This window comes from Microcaecilia unicolor, chromosome 5 (genome assembly GCF_901765095.1).
Source record: "Microcaecilia unicolor chromosome 5, aMicUni1.1, whole genome shotgun sequence".
NCBI lineage: Eukaryota > Metazoa > Chordata > Amphibia > Gymnophiona > Siphonopidae > Microcaecilia > Microcaecilia unicolor.
Window position 1 is genome coordinate 62,770,195 of NC_044035.1, and position 23,268 is coordinate 62,793,462.

General features: G+C 50.4%; 1 protein-coding gene across 1 annotated transcript in view; it reads left to right on the plus strand.

The window, feature by feature from the left end:
- LOC115471257 (serine/arginine repetitive matrix protein 2-like) overlaps positions 1 to 23,268 on the plus strand; it is a 286,543-nt gene that overhangs the window by 107,511 nt on the left and 155,764 nt on the right. Inside the window, exon 4 of the mRNA XM_030204958.1 lies at positions 14,739 to 14,818. Within this exon, the coding sequence (XP_030060818.1) occupies positions 14,739 to 14,818 (80 nt within the window). The remainder of the gene's footprint in view (positions 1 to 14,738; positions 14,819 to 23,268) is intronic.

Below are 23,268 nucleotides of genomic sequence, written 5' to 3' on the forward strand. Positions count from 1 at the left end.
AGCTTTTGCCTCCCTATATGTGGTCATGTGCTGCCGGAAACTCCTCAGTATGTTCTCTATCTCAGCAGGTGGTGGTCACACACAGCAGCAGCTCTGGCTAGGTCTCCAAGCCTAATTTTTAGGTTTTGTTGAGTACCTGGGGTTGAGGGCTCTTCTTGAGCAAGTGCAAACCTGGTGGCGCCAGGTCCCTCCTTTTCTCCCACCTCCCGCTGGCTCCGTTAAAAAAAAAAAAATTTTTTTGGACGTCCTTAAAGGCGTTTATTTAGACGTTTATTTAAACGTTTATTGCAGCTACTCACTGGGACACCAGGTCGTTACAGCTCGGAGCGAGAAGCAGGTAATTTTTACCTTTTTATAGCGGGCAGGGGGTTCCCCGATTGATCTCCACGTGGCCTATGGCGTCGGAGGGCGAGGGCGCGAAGAATCGCTCCCCGGACCGCGTGTGCGCTTCTAGAGGGGATGCGGGGGTCTTAGTCTGATTCGCCCTTGTTGGGTGTCAGTTCGGAGGCCGGTCAGTGTCCCGGGTCTTCCTCCGGTGCGGCGGTTTTTCCCGCCATAAACGCCCATCCCCCGCTGCTCGCCTCCGCCATCTTGTCCGGCCATTCTGCTCGGACGGCTTTTTCTTGGGCCGCCCTTGAGCTGGGAGAAGTTAATGCAATGGCCGCCCTTGATTTGGGCGACGGCAAAAAAGCGGCTAAAGTTAAGCGCCGTTCTTCCCGCGCGGCTCCTTCGCGGAGTGTCGCGCTGGACGCCATCTTTGATGCACAGCATGTTTCTCCCCCGCTCTTGCGAGCGCCGGTTGAGGGTGCGTCTAGGGCTGTGGCCCAGGCTGCTGAAATGCACAGTCTGGGGAGTTTCTCCCCCGAGTTTATTTTGCTGCTGCATCAGGCCTTCCTTATGCAAAACGCTGCCCCTTCTCCCTTGTCCGATAAAGGGGTTGAGGCCCCCGGAAGTAAACGCCCTCGGGTGGATTCCCAGGCCTTAGAGGACTCTGTTTCCTCTGATGTACAGTGGTGGAAATAAGTATTTGATCCCTTGCTTATTTTGTAAGTTTGCCCACTGACAAAGACATGAGCAGCCCATAATTGAAGGGTAGGTTATTGGTAACAGTGAGAGATAGCACATCACAAATTAAATCCGGAAAATCACATTGTGGAAAGTATATGAATTTATTTGCATTCTGCAGAGGGAAATAAGTATTTAATCCCTCTGGCAAACAAGACCTAATACTTGGTGGCAAAACCCTTGTTGGCAAGCACAGCGGTCAGACGTCTTCTGTAGTTGATGATGAGGTTTGCACACATGTCAGGAGGAATTTTGGTCCACTCCTCTTTGCAGATCATCTCTAAATCATTAAGAGTTTTGGGCTGTCGCTTGGCAACTCGCAGCTTCAGCTCCCTCCATAAGTTTTCAATGGGATTAAGGTCTGGTGACTGGCTAGGCCACTCCATGACCCTAATGTGCTTCTTCCTGAGCCACTCCTTTGTTGCCTTGGCTGTATGTTTTGGGTCATTGTCGTGCTGGAAGACCCAGCCACGACCCATTTTTAAGGCCCTGGCGGAGGGAAGGAGGTTGTCACTCAGAATTACGGTACATGGCCCCATCCATTCTCCCATTGATGCGGTGAAGTAGTCCTGTGCCCTTAGCAGAGAAACACCCCCAAAACATAACATTTCCACCTCCATGCTTGACAGTGGGGACGGTGTTCTTTGGGTCATAGGCAGCATTTCTCTTCCTCCAAATACGGCGAGTTGAGTTCATGCCAAAGAGCTCAATTTTTGTCTCATCTGACCACAGCACCTTCTCCCAATCACTCTCGGCATCATCCAGGTGTTCACTGGCAAACTTCAGACGGGCCGTCACATGTGCCTTCCGGAGCAGGGGGACCTTGCGGGCACTGCAGGATTGCAATCCGTTATGTCGTAATGTGTTACCAATGGTTTTCGTGGTGACAGTGGTCCCAGCTGCCTTGAGATCATTGACAAGTTCCCCCCTTGTAGTTGTAGGCTGATTTCTAACCTTCCTCATGATCAAGGATACCCCACGAGGTGAGATTTTGCGTGGAGCCCCAGATCTTTGTCGATTGACAGTCATTTTGTACTTCTTCCATTTTCTTACTATGGCACCAACAGTTGTCTCCTTCTCGCCCAGCGTCTTACTGATGGTTTTGTAGCCCATTCCAGCCTTGTGCAGGTGTATGATCTTGTCCCTGACATCCTTAGACAGCTCCTTGCTCTTGGCCATTTTGTAGAGGTTAGAGTCTGACTGATTCACTGAGTCTGTGGACAGGTGTCTTTCATACAGGTGACCATTGCCGACAGCTGTCTGTCATGCAGGTAACGAGTTGATTTGGAGCATCAACCTGGTCTGTAGGGGCCAGATCTCTTACTGGTTGGTGGGGGATCAAATACTTATTTCCCTCTGCAGAATGCAAATAAATTCATATACTTTCCACAATGTGATTTTCCGGATTTAATTTGTGATGTGCTATCTCTCACTGTTACCAATAACCTACCCTTCAATTATGGGCTGCTCATGTCTTTGTCAGTGGGCAAACTTACAAAATCAGCAAGGGATCAAATACTTATTTCCACCACTGTAGATGAGGGCAGCGTATCTGAGTTCTCCCAACGGTCCTTTGGGGATTCCTTGGAGGAGACGGATTCCCGCTCGGATGGAGCGGATGACCCCTCTGCAGCGCGGATCTTTCGCTCAGAGGATTTGCCCAACCTGTTAGTGCAGGCCATGAGCATTTTGAAGATTTCCTCTCCAGAGGACGTCTCTCCCTCAGCCCCTGTTGGCTCCGCCATTATGCTGGGGACGAAGCGCCCGCCTAGAACCTTCCACGTGCATGATGCCATGCACACCTTAATTTCGGCTCAATGGGATGTCCCGGAAGCGAGCCTCAAAGTGGCTAGGGCTATGTCCCGCCTCTATCCTTTGCCTGAAAGTGAACGTGAGGCCTTTATTTGGCCTACCGTGGATTCTTTAATCACTGCGGTGACTAAGAAAACGGCGTTGCCGGTGGAAGGTGGCACGGCCCTAAAGGACGCCCAAGACAGAAGATTGGAAGCGGCTTTAAGGTCGTCCTTCGAGGCGGCTGCCTTAAGTTTGCAGGCCTCAGTTTGCGGCTCCTATGTCGCCAGGGCGTGCCTGACGATTGTGCAGCGGGCTTCCCCCTCGGATCCTTCCTTGAGGGCTGACTGGCCAGCCCTGGAATCGGGCTTGGCTTATTTGGCAGACTTACTGTATGATGTCTTGAGAGCCTCGGCTAAAGGTATGGCTCAGACAGTCTCTGCGCGGCGCTGGCTTTGGCTGAAACATTGGTCTGCGGACCACGCCTCTAAGTCCCGCCTGGCTAAGTTGCCTTTTAAAGGCAAGCTGCTCTTTGGGGTCGAGCTGGACAAAATCGTGACCGATCTCGGCACGTCTAAGGGCAAGAGGTTACCAGAGGTCAGGGCTCGGGCCAGTGCTCGCCCCGGTATCTCCAGAGGACGGTTTCAAGAAGCCCGTCGGTACCGCCCGGGCAAGTCGGGCTCCTTTGCCCCCTCTTCCTTCAAAAGGAACTTCTCCCCCAAGCAGCATTCCTTTCGCAGAGACCGCCGTCCCAGAGGTACGCCCTCCGGTCCTCCCCCAGGGTCTCGTACCCAATGACGGGGTCCTGGTCCATGGCCCAGTGCAGATTGGAGGACGCCTGTCCTCGTTTCTGGGCGAGTGGACCAAAGTAACTTCAGACGCTTGGGTGCTGGAAGTCATCAGAGACGGCTACAAGTTAGAGTTCTGCCGACCCTTAAGAGACGGGTTTGTACTCTCTCCCTGCAAGTCTCCGGTCAAAGCTGTGGCAGTGCAGCAGACCTTGGACAACCTGATCCGCCTGGGTGCGGTCGTTCCGGTGCCAGAAAATCAGATTGGCAAGGGACGTTACTCCATTTACTTTGTGGTACCAAAGAAAGGAGGTTCTGTCCGGCCTATCCTCGACCTCAAAGGGGTCAATCGGGCCTTGAAAGTGCGGCACTTTCGCATGGAGACTCTCCGCTGTGTTATAGCGGCAGTGAAGGCAGGAGAGTTCTTGGCTTCCTTGGACATTAAGGAAGCGTACCTGCATATTCCCATCTGGCCTCCTCAACGCTTTCTGCGTTTTGCAGTCCTGGGCCGACACTTCCAGTTCAGAGCCCCCCCTTTCGGGTTGGCTACTGCTTCCCGGACCTTCTCCAAAGTAATGGTGGTCATCGCGGCCTTCCTGCGAAAGGAAGGAGTACAAGTCCATCCTTATCTGGACGACTGGTTGATCCGAGCCCCCTCTTATGCAGAGTGCGGCAAAGCTGTGGACCGGGTGGTTGCTCTTTTGAGCTCCCTGGGGTGGATCATCAACTGGGAGAAGAGCCAGCTGCGCCCGACTCAGTCCCTGGAGTATCTGGGAGTTCGATTCGACACCCAAGTGGGCAGAGTGTTCCTGCCAGACAATCGGATTGTCAAGCTTCAGGCTCAGGTGGACCAGTTCCTAGTAGCCTCTCCTCTTCGGGCTTGGGATTATGTGCAGCTGTTGGGCTCTATGACGGCCACGATGGAAGTAGTGCCCTGGGCCAGGGCTCATATGAGACCACTACAACACTCTCTGCTGCAGCGCTGGACTCCGATGTCGGAGGATTATGCTGTGCGCCTTCCCTTGGACCCAGCAGTGCGCAAGGCGCTGAGCTGGTGAATGCAGACAGACAAGTTGTCTGCAGGAATGCCTCTGGTGACCCCGGAGTGGATTGTCGTCACGACGGACGCCTCTTTGTCGGGCTGGGGAGCCCACTGCTTGGGAAGGACAGCGCAGGGGCTCTGGTCTCCTGCAGAGGCAAAGTGGTCTATCAACCTCCTGTAACTCAGAGCCATTCGGTTGGCGTTTTTGGAGTTCATCCCGGTACTGGCGTTGAAGCCAGTATGGGTCCTGTCGGACAATGCCACGGCTGTGGCCTATGTCAACCGCCAGGGAGGTACCAAGAGCGCCCCTCTAGCCAAGGAGGCCATGAATCTATGCCAGTGGGCGGAAGCGAACCTGGAACAGCTGTCAGCGGCCCACATTGCCGGAGTCATGAATGTCAAGGCGGACTTTCTCAGTCGCCATACCTTGGAGCCCGGAGAGTGGTAGCTATCTGCTCAGGCGTTCTTGGACATCACGAAGCGCTGGGGCCAGCCGAGCCTAGATCTGATGGCGTCATCGGCCAATTGCCAAGTGCTGCGCTTTTTCAGCAGAGGACGGGACCCTCGATCCCTGGGAGTAGATGCTCTTCTCCAACAGTGGCCGGACTGGCCCAGACGTCCCTGGTATGCGGACTTGATCAGGCTCTCAGTCGACGATCCTCTGCGGCTGCCAGTGGAGCAGGGCCTGTTACATCAGGGTCCCGTGGTGATGGAGGATCCCTCCCCCTTTGGTCTTACGGCCTGGCTATTGAGCGGCAGCGTCTGAGAAAGAAGGGCTTCTCAGACAAGGTCATCGCCACTATGCTGAGAGCGAGGAAGCGCTCTACTTCTACTGCTTACGCCAGGGTTTGGCGTATCTTTGCAGCGTGGTGTGAAGCAGGCTCACTTTCTCCCTTCACTGCTCCAATTTCTTCAGTGTTGGCGTTCCTGCAAGAAGGTCTGGAGAAAGGCCTGTCGCTCAGTTCCCTTAAAGTCCAGGTAGCGGCTCTGGCTTGCTTCAGGGGCTGCCTGAAGGGTGCTTCCCTGGCTTCGCAGCCAGATGTGGTGCGCTTTCTCAAGGGAGTTAATCACCTGCGCCCTCCTCTGCACTCAGTGGTGCCTGCGTGGAATCTCAGCCTGGTGCTAAGAGCATTGCAGAAGCCGCCTTTTGAACCCTTGTCGAGGGCATCTCTGAAAGACCTGACGTTGAAAGCAGTCTTTTTGGTGGCTATCACTTCAGCCAGAAGAGTTTCCGAGCTCCAGGCACTCTCATGTCGAGAGCCCTTTCTGCAGTTCACGGAGGCAGGAGTGTCTATTCGCACAGTGCCTTCCTTCCTGCCCAAGATTGTTTCTCGTTTCCATGTGAATCAGCAGCTCTGTCTCCCTTCCTTTCGTAGGGAGGACTACCCAGAGGAATACTCTGCTCTCAAATATCTGGATGTGAGACGTGTCATCATCAGATACTTGGAAGTGACCAATGATTTCCGGAAATCGGATCATCTGTTTGTCCTGTTTGCAGGTCCTCGTAAGGGTCTGCAGGCTGCTAAGCCTACAGTGGCAAGATGGGTCAAGGAAGCCATTGCAGCGGCTTATGTGGCCGCGGGGAAGGTGCCGCCTATCCAGCTGAAGGCTCACTCCACTAGAGCTCAGGCGGCCTCAATGGCAGAGGCTGGGTCCGTCTCCTTGGAAGAGATTTGCAAGGCGGCAACTTGGGCTTCGGCCCATACCTTCTCCAGGCATTACCGCTTGACTGTGGCTGCTCGGGCGGAGGCCCGGTTTGGAGCTTCAGTGTTGAGGTCAGGGATTTCAATGTCCCGCCCTGGGTGAGTACTGCTTCGGTACATCCCACCAGTCTATGGATTGATCAGCATGATGATATGGAAGGTAAAATTATGTATCATACCTGATAATTTTCTTTCCATTAATCATAGCTGATCAATCCATAGCCCCTCCCAGATATCTGTACTGTTTATATTCTGGTTGCATTTCAGGTTCAAGTTTAGTCTTCAGTTCCTGTTCAGGAGGACTTCGTGTTCAAGTTTTTCAATTAATTCTTCAAGAGTTGAGACGAATTTGTGTTACAGTGAGCTGCTGCATTCCTCTCCCCTCCGTTTTACGGGGCTGGATTGAGATTTAAATTCTGCCGGCGCTCCCTCCCGCTTCGTGCGGCAGTAGGGCAGCTTTGTACCCCTCCCGCTTCGGCGGTGTTAGGGTCAGTCAGCTCCTGTTGCGGTTGCAGGATAAGCCAGATCCCCCCGCATCGGCGGGTGTGGTGTCCCTCCCCCGCTCCGCGGGGATGAGCTGGACGGATTCCCCTCCCCCACTTGTGTGGGGATGAGCTGGGTTAATTCCCCTCCCCCGTTTCGGCGGTGGTGAGCTGGGCAGAGTGTCCCTTTGTGGGTGTAATTCTCTAAGTGCTGAGTCCTGCGGATGGAGCTTGGATATCGACATACTGAGGAGTTTCTGGCAGCACATGACCACATATAGGGAGGCAAAAGGATTGCTCTCTATCTCCACCTGCTGGTAGATGGACACAACCCACCAGTCTATGCATTGATCAGCTATGATTAATGGAAAGAAAATTATCAGGTATGATACATAATTTTACCTTGAGATTTTGGGCCTAGCCTTAAGGGCGTCTGTTTGCAGTTGTTATGCTGCTCGAGCCTGCCTCTCTTGGTTACAACAGGCAGTGGAACAATCCGTGGATGGTGCGGAGTCCCTCACTGAGGTTGCACCGCGCGTGGAGTTGGCCTTGTCATTTTTAGCTGACAACCTCTATGATCTGATAGGGAGGGATTTACACATGATGGAGATGTTTGGGAATCGGGCAGTGTGGTGAAGTGATTCTCTGAGGACAAGCAGGCTGCTTGTTCTCACGACTGGGTGACGTCCACAGCAGCCCCCTCCAACCGGAAAAAGTCTTGTGTGAGGTCCCGCGCACGGGGAACGCCCACCGCGCATGTGCTGCCGTCTTCCTGCCCGTGCGCGACCGCTCCCGCTCAGTTTCTCGTTTTCCACATTTGGAGAGAGACTGCTTTGCGTCCCTCTCTGTTGTCAGCCTCGGAAACCAGTTTAACGGCCTTGTCCGCTTTTTCTTTGTTTTGTGGCGCTGTTTTTGCCTTCTTTCTTGCTTCTAAAAAAAAATAATAATAAAAAAAGTCTCCTAATTTTCTTAGTATTAGCATCTTTCGTTATTTTTGCCGCCGTCGTGGCCGTGCGTTCGTGTTTTTCTTCTTGGTGGCCCTTTTTCCCGCCACCATCGATGGTTTTGACCTCGCCGCCGTGATTTTTTTGTCGATGACATCGAGGATACTCAGGAGCTTCAAATGTGTGGTTGGTGCAGCCGGCACATCTCGCTTTCTGACACCCACGCTTGGTGCCTTCAGAGCCTCGGGCCTGAGCATAACCCAAAAACGTGTAACTTGTATCTCGGCTTGAAGAAGTGGACACAGGTAGCGAGGCAAGCTCAACTAGATCGGATTTTTGGTGCTTGCGCCGGCCCTTCGACGTCGGCAGCATTGGCACCAGTGGCGTCGACTTCAGCGCCGGACATGGCATCGACCTCAGGAGTACAAGTACCATCGGCCCGACGACCATCTTTCGCTGGGAGCGGTGAGCAGCCGAGTAGGCCTCCACCTGCCTCAGCAGTTCCTGCTGTGCAGGGCCATCGGGACCGACCCCTTTCGGACCCGACCCCGAGGAGGCGTGTGGATTCCATGTCCTCGTCGGTACCGCGTAGCGCCGATGACGTGCATCGAAAGAAGTTGGCTAAGAAGCATCGTCATCTGTTGCCCCCTTCACACGGTACCAGGAGCTCAGGGGCGTCGAGAGATTTGGCACCCGAGAAGCGTCGATGCCAGGAGGACCACTCCCCTTCCATCCAGGCGGTGTTGATCGTTGGGCAGTCCGGTACCTTCTCCTGGCCCCATGCAGATTCTAACACCGATTTCTGCACCGGTCCCTCAGCCTTCCCTGACGGACACTCTGGACGAGCGCCTCTGGGCCATTCTTCCAGGTATCCTGGAAGGGCTGCTGCGCCAATCTCTCCCGGTGCCGGGGGTGCTTGTGCCCTCGGTGCCGTTGATGGAAGCGTCGTCTGGCTATGGCCCTGTGGTGCGGTCGCCGACACCGGTACCACTTGCGGCATCTGTCTTGGCCGCCACTCAGGTGGAATTCCCATTGATTGAGGGAGCGGGAATCCACCTCTCGACGTCATCGAGGACGTGGTTCCTCTGAGTCGAGACGGGCCCGGTTTCGGACGGAGATCAGGGAGCTCATGTCCTATACTGAGGAGGAGGAGGCCTCGTGGGGGGAAAAGGAGGACCGCAGGTATTTCTCTTCCACGTAGTCCTGTGGTCTTCCCTCTGACCCCACTCCTTCACTGGAAAGAAAGCTCTCGCCACCTGAGATCCATTCCTTTGCCTCTTTTGTTAGGGACATGTCTGTTGTGAGCATTCCCTTCTCCGTGGTTACTGTGGATGAGCCGAAAGCTGAGATGCTCGAGGTCCTCGACTATCCATCATTACCTAGTGAGTCTTCCACAGTACCGTTGCACAATGTCCTGAAGGAGACGCTGCTTCGGAACTGGTTGAAGCCTTTATCTAACCCCACCATCCCGAAGAAAGCGGGGTCCTATTATAGGGTCCACACTGACCCGGAGTTGATGAGGACTCATTTGCCACATGACTCTGCAGTCATGGATTCTGCAAGAGAGCCAAGAGTTCGAGGGATACCGCCTCGGCGCCCCGGGGCGTGAGTCTCGCACTGTGGACTCTTTTGGGAGGAAGGCCTATCGTTCTTCTATGCTCCTGACCAAGATCCAGTCTTACCAGCTCTACACGAGCATTCACATGCGGAATAATGTGCGGCAACTGGCGGACCTGTTTGACAAGCTCCCTCCAGAGCAGGCCAGGCATTTTCAGGAGGTAGTCAGGCAACTGAAGGCGTGTGTCGCAAATTCCTGTCGAGGGGTATTTATGATGATACTTGTGTTGTTGTATCCAGAGCCGCTGCCCAAGGTATAGTGATGCGCAGACTCTCATGGCTGCGAGCCTCTGACCTGGACAACTGGACCCAGCAGCGGCTGGCGGATGTCCCTTGTCGGGATAATATTTTTGGTGAGAAAGTGGAGCAGTTGGTCGAACAGCTTCACCAGCGGGAAACCGCCCTTGACAACCTCTCCCACCGGGCGCCTTCAGCACCTACCTCTTCAGGTAGGCGATTTTTCAGGGGAAAGAAGACTGCTTCTTACGCTTTCACCAAGCGTAGGTACAGTCCTCCTTCCCAGGCTCGTTCGCGTCAATAGCGTGTGACCAAGCAAGCCCCTGCGGCTCCCCCAGCAAAAGCAGGGGACAGGCTTTTGACTGGATCCAAGAGAGCATAGCCACTATAAAAGTGCCTGTGCCAGACGATCTACCGGTCGGGGGGAGGTTAAAAGTTTTCCACCAAGGGTGGCCTCTCGTAACCTCCGACCAGTGGATTCTCCAGATTGTGCAGTGCGTGTACGTCCTCAATTTGACCTGCACTCCGCCAAATTGGTTGTGGCGGTGCTACGCAAGCTGGGGGTGCATGTGTTCCCTTATCTCGACGATTGGCTGGTGAAGAGCACCTCGGAGGCAGGAGCTCTACAGTCCATGCAGAGGACTATTCAACTTCTGAAGCTACTGGGGTTTGTGATAAACTACCCAAAGTCCCATATATGCCCAGTCCAGTCACTCGAATTCATTGGAGCCCTGCTGAATTCACAGACGGCTCATGCCTATCTCCCTGAGGTGAGGGCGCAGACACTTCTATCCCTCACGTCCCAGCAGATCACAGCTTGGCAGATGTTGAGACTCCTGGGCCATATGGCCTCCACAGTCCATGTGACTCCCCTGGCACGTCTTCACATGAGACCAGCTCAATGGACCCTAGCTTCCCAGTAGTATCAGGCTACGGGGAATCTAGAGGATGTAATCCAACTGCCCGCCAGCTTTCGCAGTTCACTCCGCTGATGGACGATTCGCTCCAGTTTGATCTTGGGACGCCCATTCCAAATTCCTCAGCCGCAAAAGCTGCTGACAACGGATGCATCTCTCCTGGGTTGGGGAGCCCTTGTCGATGGGCTCCACACGTAAGGACTGTGGTCCCTCCAGGAATCCGGTCTACAGATCAACCTCCTGGAGTTGAGAGCTGTCTGGAATGTGCTAAAGGCTTTCAGAGATCGGCCGTCCAATCAAGTCATTCAAATTCGGACAGACAATCAGGTTGCGATGTACTACATCAACAAGCAGGGGGGCACCAGATCTCGCCCCCTGTGTCAGGAGGCCGTCAGAATGTGACGTTGGGCTTGCCAGCATGGCATGCTTCTCCAAGCCACGTACCTGGCAGGCGTAAACAGTCTGGCCGACAGATTGAGCAGACTCATGCAACCGCACGAATGGTCGCTCAATTCGAGTGTGGTACGCAAGATCTTCCGGGAGTGGGGCACCCCCTTGGTGGATCTTTTCGCCACACAGACCAATCACAAGCTGCCTCAGTTCTGTTCCAGGCTTGCGTCGGATGCCTTCCTCCTGCATTGGGGGACCAGCCTTCTGTATGCGTATCCTTCCATACCTTTGGTGGGGAAGACTTTACTGAAACTCAAGCAAGACCGCGGCACCATGATTCTGATCGCGCCCTTTTGGCCCCATCAGATCTGGTTCCCTCTTCTTCTGGAGTTGTCTTCCGAAGAACCAAGGAGATTGGAGTGTTTTCCATCACTCAGAACGAGGGGGCGCTTCTGCATCCCAACCTTCAGTCTCTGGCCCTCACGGCCTGGATGTTGAGGGCGTAGATTTTGCCGCCTTGGGTCTTTCTGTCTCCTGAGTCTTGCTTCCAGGAAAGATTCCACTAAGAAGAGTTATTTTTTCAAGTGGAGGAGGTTTGCCGTCTGGTGTGACAGCAAGACCTTAGATCCTTGCTCTTGTCCTACACAGACCCTGCTTGAATACCTTCTACACTTATTGGAGTCTGGTCTCAAAACCAACTCAGTAAGAACCATCTTAGTGCGATTAGTGCTTACCATCCCTGTGTAGAGGGTAAGCCTATCTCTGGACAGCCTTTAGTCGTTCGATTCATGAGAGGTTTGCTTTTGTCAAAGCCCCCTGTCAAGCCTCTCAATGTCGTTCTCACCCAGCTGATGAAAGCTCCTTTTGAGCCACTGAATTCCTGCCATCTGAAGTACTTGACCTGGAAGGTCATTTTTTTGGTGGCTGTTACTTCAGCTCGTAGAGTCAGTGAGCTGCAAGCCTTGGTGGCCCATGCTCCTTATACTAAATTTCATCATAACAGAGTAGTTCTCCGCACTCACCCTAAGTTCTTGCCGAAGCTGGTGACAGAGTTCCATGTGAACCAGTCAGTTGTCTTGCCAACATTCTTCCCCCGTCCTCATACTTACCCTGCTGAACGTCAGTTGCACACATTGGACTGCAAGAGAGCATTGGCCTTCTATGTGAAACGGACAAGCCCCTTCAGACAGTCCGCCCAAATGTTTGTTTCTTTTGACCCCAACAGGAAGGGGGTTGCTGTCGGGAAACGCACCATCTCCAGTTTGCTAGCAGATTGCATTTCCTTCACTTACGCCCAGGCTGGGCTGACACTTGAGGGTCATGTCACGGCTCATAGTGTTAGAGCCATGGCAGCGTCAGTGGCCCACTTGAAGTCAGCCAATATTCAGGAGATTTGCAAGGCTGCGACGTGGTCTTCAGTCCACACATTCACATCTCATTACTGCCTGCAGCAGGATAGCCAACACGGCAGTTGGTTTGGGCAGTCGGTGCTGCAGAATCTGTTCGGGGTTTAGAATCCAACTCCATCCCCCTAGGCCCATTTTTATTCTGTTCCAGGCTGCACTCTCCGTTAGATGTTTCTTCATAGGTCAGTTTTTGTTATGTCCTCGCCGTTACAAGGCCCAATTGACCCTATTTGTTGTTTTGAGTGAGCCTGGCGGCTAGGGATACCCATATGTGAGAACAAGCAGCCTGCTTGTCCTTGGAGAAAGTGAAGTTACTTACCTGTAGCAGGTATTCTCCGAGTACAGCAGGCTGATTGTTCTCACCAACCTGCCCGGCTCCCCTTTGGAGTTTTCCTTTCTTTGGTTTTGCTTCATAAGTTGACTGAAGCGGGACTCTCGCGCGACGGACAGGAAGATGGCCGCGCATGCGCGGTGCGCGCGCCCACGTGCTAGAAGGCTCTCTAGCAAGCTTTGTTGCTAGGAAGATTTTCTGGACCTGGGGCTGCCGTGGACGTCACCCATATGTGAGAACAATCAGCCTGCTGTCCTCGGAGAATACCTGCTACAGGTAAGTAACTTCGCTTTATGCTTTCCAAGAATACTAGGACTAGTGGGCATGCGAAGAAGCTACTAGAAAATGTGGTAAAGGCGGTTAGCGGAGTTTTAAAAAGGTTTGGATGGCTTCCTAAAGAAAAAATCCATAGACTATTATTAAATGGACTTGGGGAAAATCCACTATTTCTGGGATTAGCAGTATAGAATGTTTTGTATATTTTTGGGATCTTGTCATGTATTTGTGACCTGAATTGGCTGCTGTTGGAAACAGGATGCTGGGCTTGATGGACCTTTGGTCTTTCCCAGTATGGCAATAATTATGTACTGTCACTGTGTGGAAGGTAAGATCATTTCTATACATCTTCTAATTGGTCTTTTTTATGAGAGGTTTGTTTTTGACAAATCCCACAATCAAATATTAACAGTGTTCTGGGACCTCACTGTTATCCTCACTGAGTTGATGAAATCTCCTTTAGAGTGCTTGATGCTTGCCACCTGAACTTCTTGACCTGGAAGGCTTTGTGTTTGGTGGTGGTCATTTCAATGCGCAGAGTTCGTGAGCATTGGAACTTAATAGCTAATCCACGTTACACAAAATTTCATCAAAACAAAGTAGTTCTCCGCACATAACCGATGTTCCTTCCAAGGAGAATTCCTTCTTAATCAATTCTCCTACCAACATTCTTCCCAAAACCTCATACTCATCCTGGCAAAATGTACTGCACACTTTGGACTGCAAGCGTTACTTAGCTGCCTATCTGGTGCAGATTAATGCCCATCACAGAGTAATTCTTCACACATATCCGAAGTTTCTTCTCAAAGTTGTGTCTGAATCACACTGTAACCAGTCAGTTTTTTTTTTTTAAATCTAACATGTTCCCCTATGCCCCGTGCCTATCCCGGTGAAAACACTCCTGCACACCTTGGACTGCAAGAGAACCTTGGCCTCCTATCTGGATCGGACTAAAGCCCATAGACAGTCCACCCAGGGAGGCATCCATCAACAGCATCCTGACCAGTTGGCTAACAGACTGCATTTCTTTTACTTATGCCTTGGCTGGGCTGAATCTAAAAGGCTCAAGTCTCTGCTTATAATGTTAGAGCCATTGCTGCATCAGTAGCTATTTTAAGCCAACCTCTGTTCAGGAGATTTGCAGAGCTGCAGTGTGTTCTTTATGCCATACATTCACTTTTCAGTTTTGCTTAGAGCAGGATTTCTGATGTGTTAGGTCGGTGAATCGGTCCTTCAGAATGTATTCATGGTCTAGAATCCAACCCCCCCTCCCCAATTCTCATCTTGTTTTTGTTAAAAAAAAGTTTTAAAAACAAAATTTTATTTGGAACAGCATGGTAGTTGGGGATCCCTTTCTGTGTGACTATGTTGTCCTGTTTGTTTTTGGAGATTGTGAAATTATCTTTATCAAGTGTTCTCCGAAGACTGCAGGTCACAGATTCACGCGTTCTTCCCATCTCCCCATGGAGTTGTATTCTGTTAGCTTTCTAATAGTCTACCTGGTCTCGTGTGGTATTGGTGTGCAGGATGGTGCATGAGCGATGGGCCTTCCAGTAGTTTCTGGTAAAGAAGCTGCAAAGTTTGCTTGCACCATGTGCCGTCATATGACGTTACCCATCTGTGTGAATGAGTCCTGCTGTCCCAGAAGATCACGTGCTACAGGTGAGTAACTTCACTATATGCTCTGAAGAAACTTGAAGGTCAGTAGAAACTATTTATTGTTTTTGAAGTACCTTTGAATTTATACAGTTTTTATGTTCAGCAGGTAACAAAAGTGGAAACCAGCCATAGAAAGAAGAGACAGCAGCCTTCAAATTCTCAAACTTCTGGTTGGTAGTGGTTTTTTGTATTTTTTTGTATTTTGTTTTAAAATTTGTTTATAATGCTTTATGAGTTAAATGTCAGTTATTTATGGGTGGTTATATTTGATATACCATCAAGAATAAAGTATATGTAAAATATTATTAAACCATGTTATATAAATGAAATACTAACAGAATGTTAGGTAAAATATTGATCCTACAATAGGACAAAGGAACATATAACAGCAAATAATATAGGAAATTAAAATAGCACAGAAGAGAAAAACAAACCAATAAACTAACAGCCAAATAAAAGAGAAATCTTTGTACTCCAGAGCATACCGCCCTCAAACCCCCTGGCAAAGATGACCCTGACGTCAAGATATATTTCCAAGAGTTAGGCCAGACAGAACTGATAGACTAGTCAGTGGCAGATTCTTTGATGATAGCCTCCCTAAATAACCAGACTTGCCTTGAAATATGAATATGACTCTGACCTCAGTTCAAGAAAGAGAATTCAAAAGGTAAGTGCAGTGGCACAAAATGCTGTGTTTTGTTTCCAGTCTAGTATGCAATAGATAATTGGTACTCTTTTAAATCAGCTTTTGAAAATTTTAATTTCCACCTTAGGCAAAAAAAAGAATACTGTACCAACCACCTAAGAAAAAGCACCTAACCGATTTTTATTCTTTGACCTCTTCTTCATCTAATATCAAATATATAGTAGCACCTGCCGCTGAGACTCTTGCCCAATTCTTTACAACTAAAGTAGGGACCTTCTCCAATCCCTTCATTAAACCCCTTCTCTCCGATCATCCTCCACCCCCTATCTCCCCCACAGTCCCCTCTGTCCTCCCAGAAAGACACAACTATTCCCCCCCCCCCCCCCCCCCCCCCCCCCCCATTGTACCACTTTCCGTTTTATTTCGTTTCAGACCTCAGCCTCTCTTTCTAAGGGTCTTCCATCAATGAAAATTACCTCTTGTACTTTACCCTTTCCCTTCTCAGTGGTTAAAAATACCAGATCTTGAACTAATTCCCAAAATTGTACTCATTTTCAATCATAGTCTCTCCTCAGGTTAGGTTTCCACTCGGGGAAAAAAAAGCAGTAGTTCAGCTATAGAAATGATTTGTAGTAGTAGTAGTTATTAAAAAAAAACATATCTGGATCATCTGGTTCCAACACACTACCGTCCAGTTTCCAACTTGTGTTTCTTATTAAAACTTCTTGAAAAAGTAGTTTTTCTTCAAGTTTCATCATTTTAGATAAAACGCTTGCACTCCACCCTAAACAGTCTAGATTCCGGTTTCATTTTAGTTTGGAAACGGTCCTAACTTCTTTACTCAGTGAAATTTACTTTCCTTAGCCACAGCAGCAGATGAATCCAGGAACTGGTGGGTTGTGTCCATCTACCAGCAGGTGGAGATAGAGAACACTAAAAAAAGGTATTGACCTCCTGAGCACAGGTCCCTCTACCTTTAGTATATCTCTACCTCCAGCAGGTGTTGGACGGAACTTCCCAGCTCCTGGATTCTGTACATGAGGGAACTCCTGGGTTACCCAGTTGAGCTGTGGTTGGGTGGCTGGTGGTGCCCACTTTGAAGGCATACCTGAGTTTCAAGTCCCTGTCTTATCCTTTTCTTCCTCCTTCCCAGTTGGCTTCACTGTGCTGTTCTCTGTGAGTTTTCCCTTTGACTTGGCTCACACAAAAAAAAAAAAAAAACAGCACGTTTCCAGACCCGAGCTCTGGACCGGGTGCTGGGACGCCGCCGCCTTGTGTTCAGGCTCCTGCGGGGAGTGGCTGCACTGGACTACTTTGCCTGAGAAGGGTGAGTGTGGCTGGCTTTGCGCCGTTTTTTGCCCATCCCTCCCCCCTCGCTAATAGCGCGAGTGAGGCTATGGCTTCAGAGGCGGCTGAACGCTGTTCTCGCTGTGGTAAGAGACTCAGCATGACAGGGAGTTGCAGCGCAGGCTGCCTTGAGGAAGCGGGGTCTGTTCCTCTGCTGGCAGCCTCTGAAGCGGTTATTTCCCATGCTTCGGCACTCGTGACGGGCTCCATCTTGGAGTCGTCGGGGGAGGCAGTTCGTACGGTTTCAGACGTGGAAGACCTCGCAGGACAGGCTAGGAGCTTTGTTGATGGCAAACTGGCACCGTCGGAGGCTCGGGGGTTAGGAGCACAGGATAGTTTTTCCTCACAGCAACAAGGGGACCCGTTTTCCACGGAGTTTATTCTCCTTATGCACCAGGCCTTCTTGTTAAAGAGGGCTTCAACGAGTTCTCTGCCTCTGCACCCTCAGCTTTCAGGTGCCTCTGTGCAGGGGGCTCCTGATTTGGAACCAGATGGGGTGCAATCATATTCTGAGGACCCACCTTCTCTGAAGCGCAGACGGATGTTGTTCTCCTTGGAAGCGGGCTTCATCACCTCCCTTTCTTCTCAGCATTCCCTTTTTGAGAGTACAGGAGATCCCACCAGGTCTATTGGGCTGGGGGATCTCAAAGAAGGGAAGCTGGGACAGGAGGAACAGGATGATATGAAAGCAGTGCGTATTTTTCATAGAAATGAGCTCCCCTCCTTTTATTACTGAGGCCTTACAGGCGCTCAATATTGAGAACCCTGAGGCAGCTTCAGCAGCGACGGTCAATGTCAAGATGGCCAGCACCAAAAAGCCCGCCTGAGCTTTTCCAATACATGAGGCCATTCAAGAGTTTGTTTCGGATTAGTGGTCTGACCTGGATTGGAGCCTGAAGGTAGCGCACATGATGGCCCGCCTTTATCCGTTGGGAGAGTCTCATCTGACTCTTGCGTTTCCTAAGGTGGATTCCCTGGTGGCGGCGGTCACCAAGAAAACCACTCTACCTGTGGAAGGGGGTGTCGTCCTCAAAGATATGCAGGATCGCCGTCTGGAGGCAACCTTAAAGCGTTCTTTCGAGGTTTCGGTCTTGGCTCTCCATGCTGCTAATTGTAGTTCATTTGCAACTAGAGCCTGTCTTTCTTGGCTTCAGAGTTCAGTGGAGCAGAACATGGAAACTTCTACCTCTTTGCCAGAGTTGGCCCCCAGGATCGAATCAGGGCTTGCTTAGTTGGCTGATGTTCTGTATGATTTAGTGAGGGTATCTGCTAAACAGATGTCCCTAGCTGTTTCGGCTCTGCGTCTGCTGTGGCTTCACCATTGGTCAACTGATACGGCATCCAAGCAGCGCCTCATTAAATTGCCCTTTAGGGGTAAATTACTGTTCAGTGAGGAATTGGAAAAGATTGTCAAAGATCTCGGGGATTCCAAGTCCTAGCACCTGCCAGAAGACAGGCCCAAGCCCGGTTCCAGAGCTTCCTCTGCGAGGCGAAGATTTCGGGACACCCGCAGATACTGCCCTGGCCGATCCTCTGTACCTTTTCAGTGTTCCAGATTTCAGCAACATTCTTCCTTTCATTCAGATAAGACCTGTGGCCCCTGCACAGAGGCAGGGAGCTCCAAACCGTGCGTCCCAATGATAGGATGCCAGTCCACTCTTCAGTTCCGTGTTTTTCGAGGAGTGGACCAAAGTCTTGACAGACCAGTGGGTTCTCGATTTAATCAAGAATGCATACTGGTTGGAGTTTGCCGCTCCCATTGGAGACGCCTTTTTGGAATCCCGGTGCGTAATTGCCGTCAAACAGGCGGCAGTTACCAACACGTTGCACTCTTCTGGATTTAGGGGCGGTGGTTCCCGTCCCTCAGTCCGAGCTTCGGATCTCACATGAGACCTCTGCAGCATGCCTTACTCAGGCAATGGTCACCGATGTCTCTGGAGTATCAGTGTCTGTTGTCATGGACCCCAGTGGCCAGAAACAGCTTGGACTGGTGGCTGTTAGGGGACAATCTGAAGCGAGGGATGTCACTTTCTTCCTCTCAATGGGTACTAGTGACTACCGATGTCGGGATGGGGGGGGGCGCACTGCCTCCACCAGTATGCTCAGGGACTATGGTCAACTGTGGAGTCGAGCTGGTCCATCAATTGTCTAAAGTTGAAGGCCATTCGTCAAGCTTTTCTGGCGTTTCACAAGATCCTGAAAGGAAAAGCAGTACGGGTACTGTCAGACAATACGACAGTAGTGGCCTAAATCAACAAGGCAAGCAGAACAGTGTGTTGGCGAATGAAGCAGCTGTCATTCTGGCTTGGGCGATGCGACAGCTTCTGTTGTCGGCGGCACACATCGCCGGCTTGGACAATGTACAGACCAATTTTCTCAGCTGCCACTCCCTCGGTCCAGCGGAGTGGGAATTGGCGTCGGAAGCCTTCAAGCAGATTTGCAGCAAGTGGGGCACTCATGCGATCGACCTCATGGCATCCATTTCCAATGCCAAAGTCGCGCAGTTTTTCAGCAGACGAGAGCAAGGATCCGCTGGGTTGGATGCCCTATCCCAACCGTGGCCGCTGTCCAAACTTATATATGTATTTCTACCATGGCCTTTGATTGGTCGGGTTCTTCAACAAATTCGTATTCATGCAGGTCTAGTGATCCTCGTAGCCCCAGATTGGCCGCGGCGTCCATGGTATGCGGATCTACGCTGGTTACTGGCGGAGGACCCGTTTCGTCTTCCTCTCCTTCCAGGCCTGTTCCACCAGGGTCCTGTGGTTTTGGAGGATCCTTGCCGCTTTGGTCTTACAGCTTGGCTCTTGAGCGGGTGAATTTGAGGGTTTTCCGGAAGATGTGATAGTAACCTTGCTCAGAGCGCGGAAGAGGTCCACGACTGCAGCCTACGCTAGAGTCTGGTGAGCTTTTGAGAAGTGATGTTCTGAGCAGAATTTGAAACCGATGCAGGCTTCAGTTTCCAGGATCTTGGCCTTTTTGCAGCAGGGTCTGCAGAAGGGTCTTCTCTGAGTGCAAGTGGCAGCTTTGTCGTGTTTTCGAGGCCGAGTAGCTCTTCCGGATGTTGCGTGTTTCTGTCAGGGGGACGTTGAAGCTTTGTCCTCAGTTGCGTTCTCCGCGTCCTACTGGAAGCTTGCAGCTTGTGCTGTGGGCTTTGCAGTTGGTGCCTTTTGAGCCGCTTCGGCAGGCATCGTAGAAAGATATGACATTTAAGTCTGTGTTTTTGGTGGCGCTGGCATCAGTGCATAGGGTGTCGGAAATTCAGGCGCTCTCGTGTCGAGATCCCTTCTTGCATGTCTCGGAATCCAGGGTCACGGTTCGCACGGTACTGTCCTTTCTGCCCAAGGTGGTTTCTGCATTTCATCTGAATCAACCTCTTTTTCTTCCTTTCAAAAGGAGGACTGTCCGGAGTCTTTTCGACAGCTGGGCCTTTTAGATGTCTGGCGTGTACTTTTGCAGTACTTGCACAGGTCAAACGAGTTTCGGTGCTCTGACCACCTGTTTGTCTTTTTTTCGGGTCCGCGACAAGGGTTCCCAGCTTCTAAGGCCACAATTGCTTGTTGGCTTAAGGAGGCCATTGTTTCAACTTATCTTTTGGCTGGGAAATCTCCGGAGGCCTTGAAGGCGCATTCCATGCGGGCGCAGGCTTCCTCTTGGGCAGAGACTGGCATATTTTCAGTTGTGAAAATTTGTCGGGCAGCGACGTGGGCGTCTCATCTTTCGTTAGTTAAACATTATCGCCTGGATGTTTTGGCTCGAGAAGATGCGAGTTTCGGAGCGGCAGTTTCTCTCTTTCTCTCTCTCTCTCTCTCTCTCTCTCTCTCTCTCTCTCTCTCTCGGAGCTGCAGCTTTCCACCCAATTTAGGGAGTGCTTGGGTACATCTCACCAGTTCCTGGATTCATCTGCTGCTGGGGCTAAGGAAGGTAAAATTAGGGTTTACCTGATAATTTTCTTTCCTTTACTCGCAGCAGATGAATCCAACATCCCTCACTGCTTGCAGTCTGATACACATTTAAGATAAGTCTTTGGACGCTGTCTGTACAAATTTAAGAGGGACTTTCATAGTCTATGCCATTAGTTACTCTGTTTTGAGTATGGTTCACTCCAGGTGAGCAAGTGTTCTTTTATTGTGATTTAAGTCGTGTTTCTATTTTTTTTTTCTCTGCTTTGGAATTATTTCTATACTAAAGGTAGAGGGACCTGTGTTCGGGAGGTCAATGCCTACTTTTAGTGTTCTCTATCTCCACCTGCTGGTAGATGGACACAACCCACCAGTTCCTGGATTCATTTGCTGTCACTAAAGGAAAGAAAATTATCTGGTAAGCCCGTCACCGTTGCATGCAAGCTTAAAAGATTGGGTTAGCCCTACCCACTTTCCTGTCCAATATTATAGTTCCTTTAGTTACTCCTTGTTTTTAGAATTGTACACTGCTGTGGTCTGCCAGTTAGCTAATGGCGTTACAATAAACCCAAATAAACTATAATAGGTGGCTTCCCCTGAGATGTGAATAGACAAGGTGTTGATAGGGTACTAACTGATCTGAAAGTAATGATGTGATGTTCAGAATCAGTATCTTATGTTTGACATAAGTAGTTAAAATGCTACATGGTCTAAACATTTTGCATTTTGAAAACAACTTTACAGTTGGATTTTAAATTGGCTGCAGTTGATTTATACTAGATTACTGTCTGATTACCAAAGAGAGCATGGGTATGTGTAAATATCTGTTGCTTCTTAAAAACGGTAATGATCTGATTAACCTCAGGATGTACAAACAGCTCTTTACTAATTTAGAAAGTTTGAGTGCCAAACACTGACTACCAAGATAGATACCTGGGAGAGAGTTATCTTAATATTCGGGTTAAGATCCTTCTTCAGTACTTCAACCCATAAGAAGAACAGAGATAAAGAAACTAGAAAAGTAGTGCCTCAGTTTTACTGGCGTTAATTTAAACTTGTTTCCTTTTCATCCTCATCAGCTGAGTCCATGACTAGCAAGTGTTGTACCTTCTGGCTAGTAATTTTTTTTATCTTCAGGAGATGAAAGGTCTCTCATGCTGATCCTGGATTGGTGGATGAAACCTGCTCCTGAATCAGTTAGTCAGCTGGTAACTAATTGAACTAGGAGGTTAGCTGGGCAAGGGAGTAGTTTAGCCTACAGAGTGGTATATTTGGTGATCTGCCCCCCCCCCCCCCCCCCAATTCATTCTTCATTCCATTGCAGCTAAGCCTTAGAAAGAGAGAGAAAGGGGGGGGGGGGGGCAGAATCTTGATCAACAAGAAAGAGAAGAAACAGAAAAGGTTCTGCAGGAACAGGGAAGTTTTGTGTACTGAATAGAAAGGTGGCTATGTAGTCTGGTTGTTCAATTGCCTTGCTTCTCCTCTCCATTCCTCACAGCTCTCGGTGGGCATGGGGTGCTTTTTCTGCTTGAGCTTCCTTCTGCAGCCGGACTTTGCATTCTCCCTTTTGCTGCAGTGTCCGTCTACCGATTGGGCTTCCAAGCTCCTCTGACACACATTGAACATGGTAGCGCTGGCTAAAGCCATCAAGCGTTGCTCTTTCACATGGAAGAGCTCCCAGTACTTAATTCTTGGTTGGTGGGTTGTTTAATATTTCTTCTCTGGTAGCTCAGGAAGCCTCAAATCTGGGGGATTCTATCTTGGAGGGCTCATGTAAGTCCTATTCATTTTTATATACGGTTCAAACTCCCCTTACTGACTTGACAAGTGCATTAATTCTGCTGTTTCTCAGTACCTTTCTTCTCTTCTCTCCCTATTCTTCTGCTGGGGCTTCGTTTATCTGGTAAGTTACTCTTACCTGTAGCCTTTTTCTCCACTGTGAACTTCATGCTCTGTTCTTTTTATTTTATTTTATTTTGTTGTACTGTATGACTGGAATAGGTTTCCTGAGTTTGCTGTGTTGTGCTCTGTCTCTGGCCTTACTCAAATCGATGCTAAAATACCTTTTTGAGGCTATTTTTTAATTGTTAACCTCATGTTCACCTGTTCTCTGAGGACAAGCAGGCTGCTTGTTGTCACGACTGGGTTGACGTCCACGGCAGCCCCCACCAACCGGAAGAAAACTTCGCGGGTGGTGCCGCACGCAGGGCACGTGCGCCCACCGCGCATGCGCGGCCGTCTTCCCGCCCGTGCGCAACCGTTCCCGCTCAGTTTTTTCCTTTCCGCACTGGAGACGTCTTCACGTCCCTCTTAGTCAGCCCCGGAAACCGGATTGCGGCCTAGCCCGTGGTTTTTTTCTTATTAGTGTACGCGTTCGCGTAATTTTTTTCTTTAAAAAAAAAACGAAAAAGTTTTCCTCGTCGTTGCTAGTCGTGAGGGCATGTCGTCGCGGCCTTGTGGCCGCGCGTCGTTTCTTTCTTTTTCGGGTGTGCTTTTCACCGCCACCATCGACGATTTTGACTTCGCCGACGTGATTTTTCCGTCGATGTCTTCGAAGGTCCCGAGCGGATTCAAAAAGTGTGGTCGGTGCGGCCGGCAGATCTCGCAGACCAATACTCACGCTTGGTGTCTCCAGTGCCTCGGCCCGGAGCATAATTCCAAGACGTGCACCTTGTGTCTCAGCTTAAGAAAGTGAACGCAGGCGGGACTGTCTTTTTGGAACTTG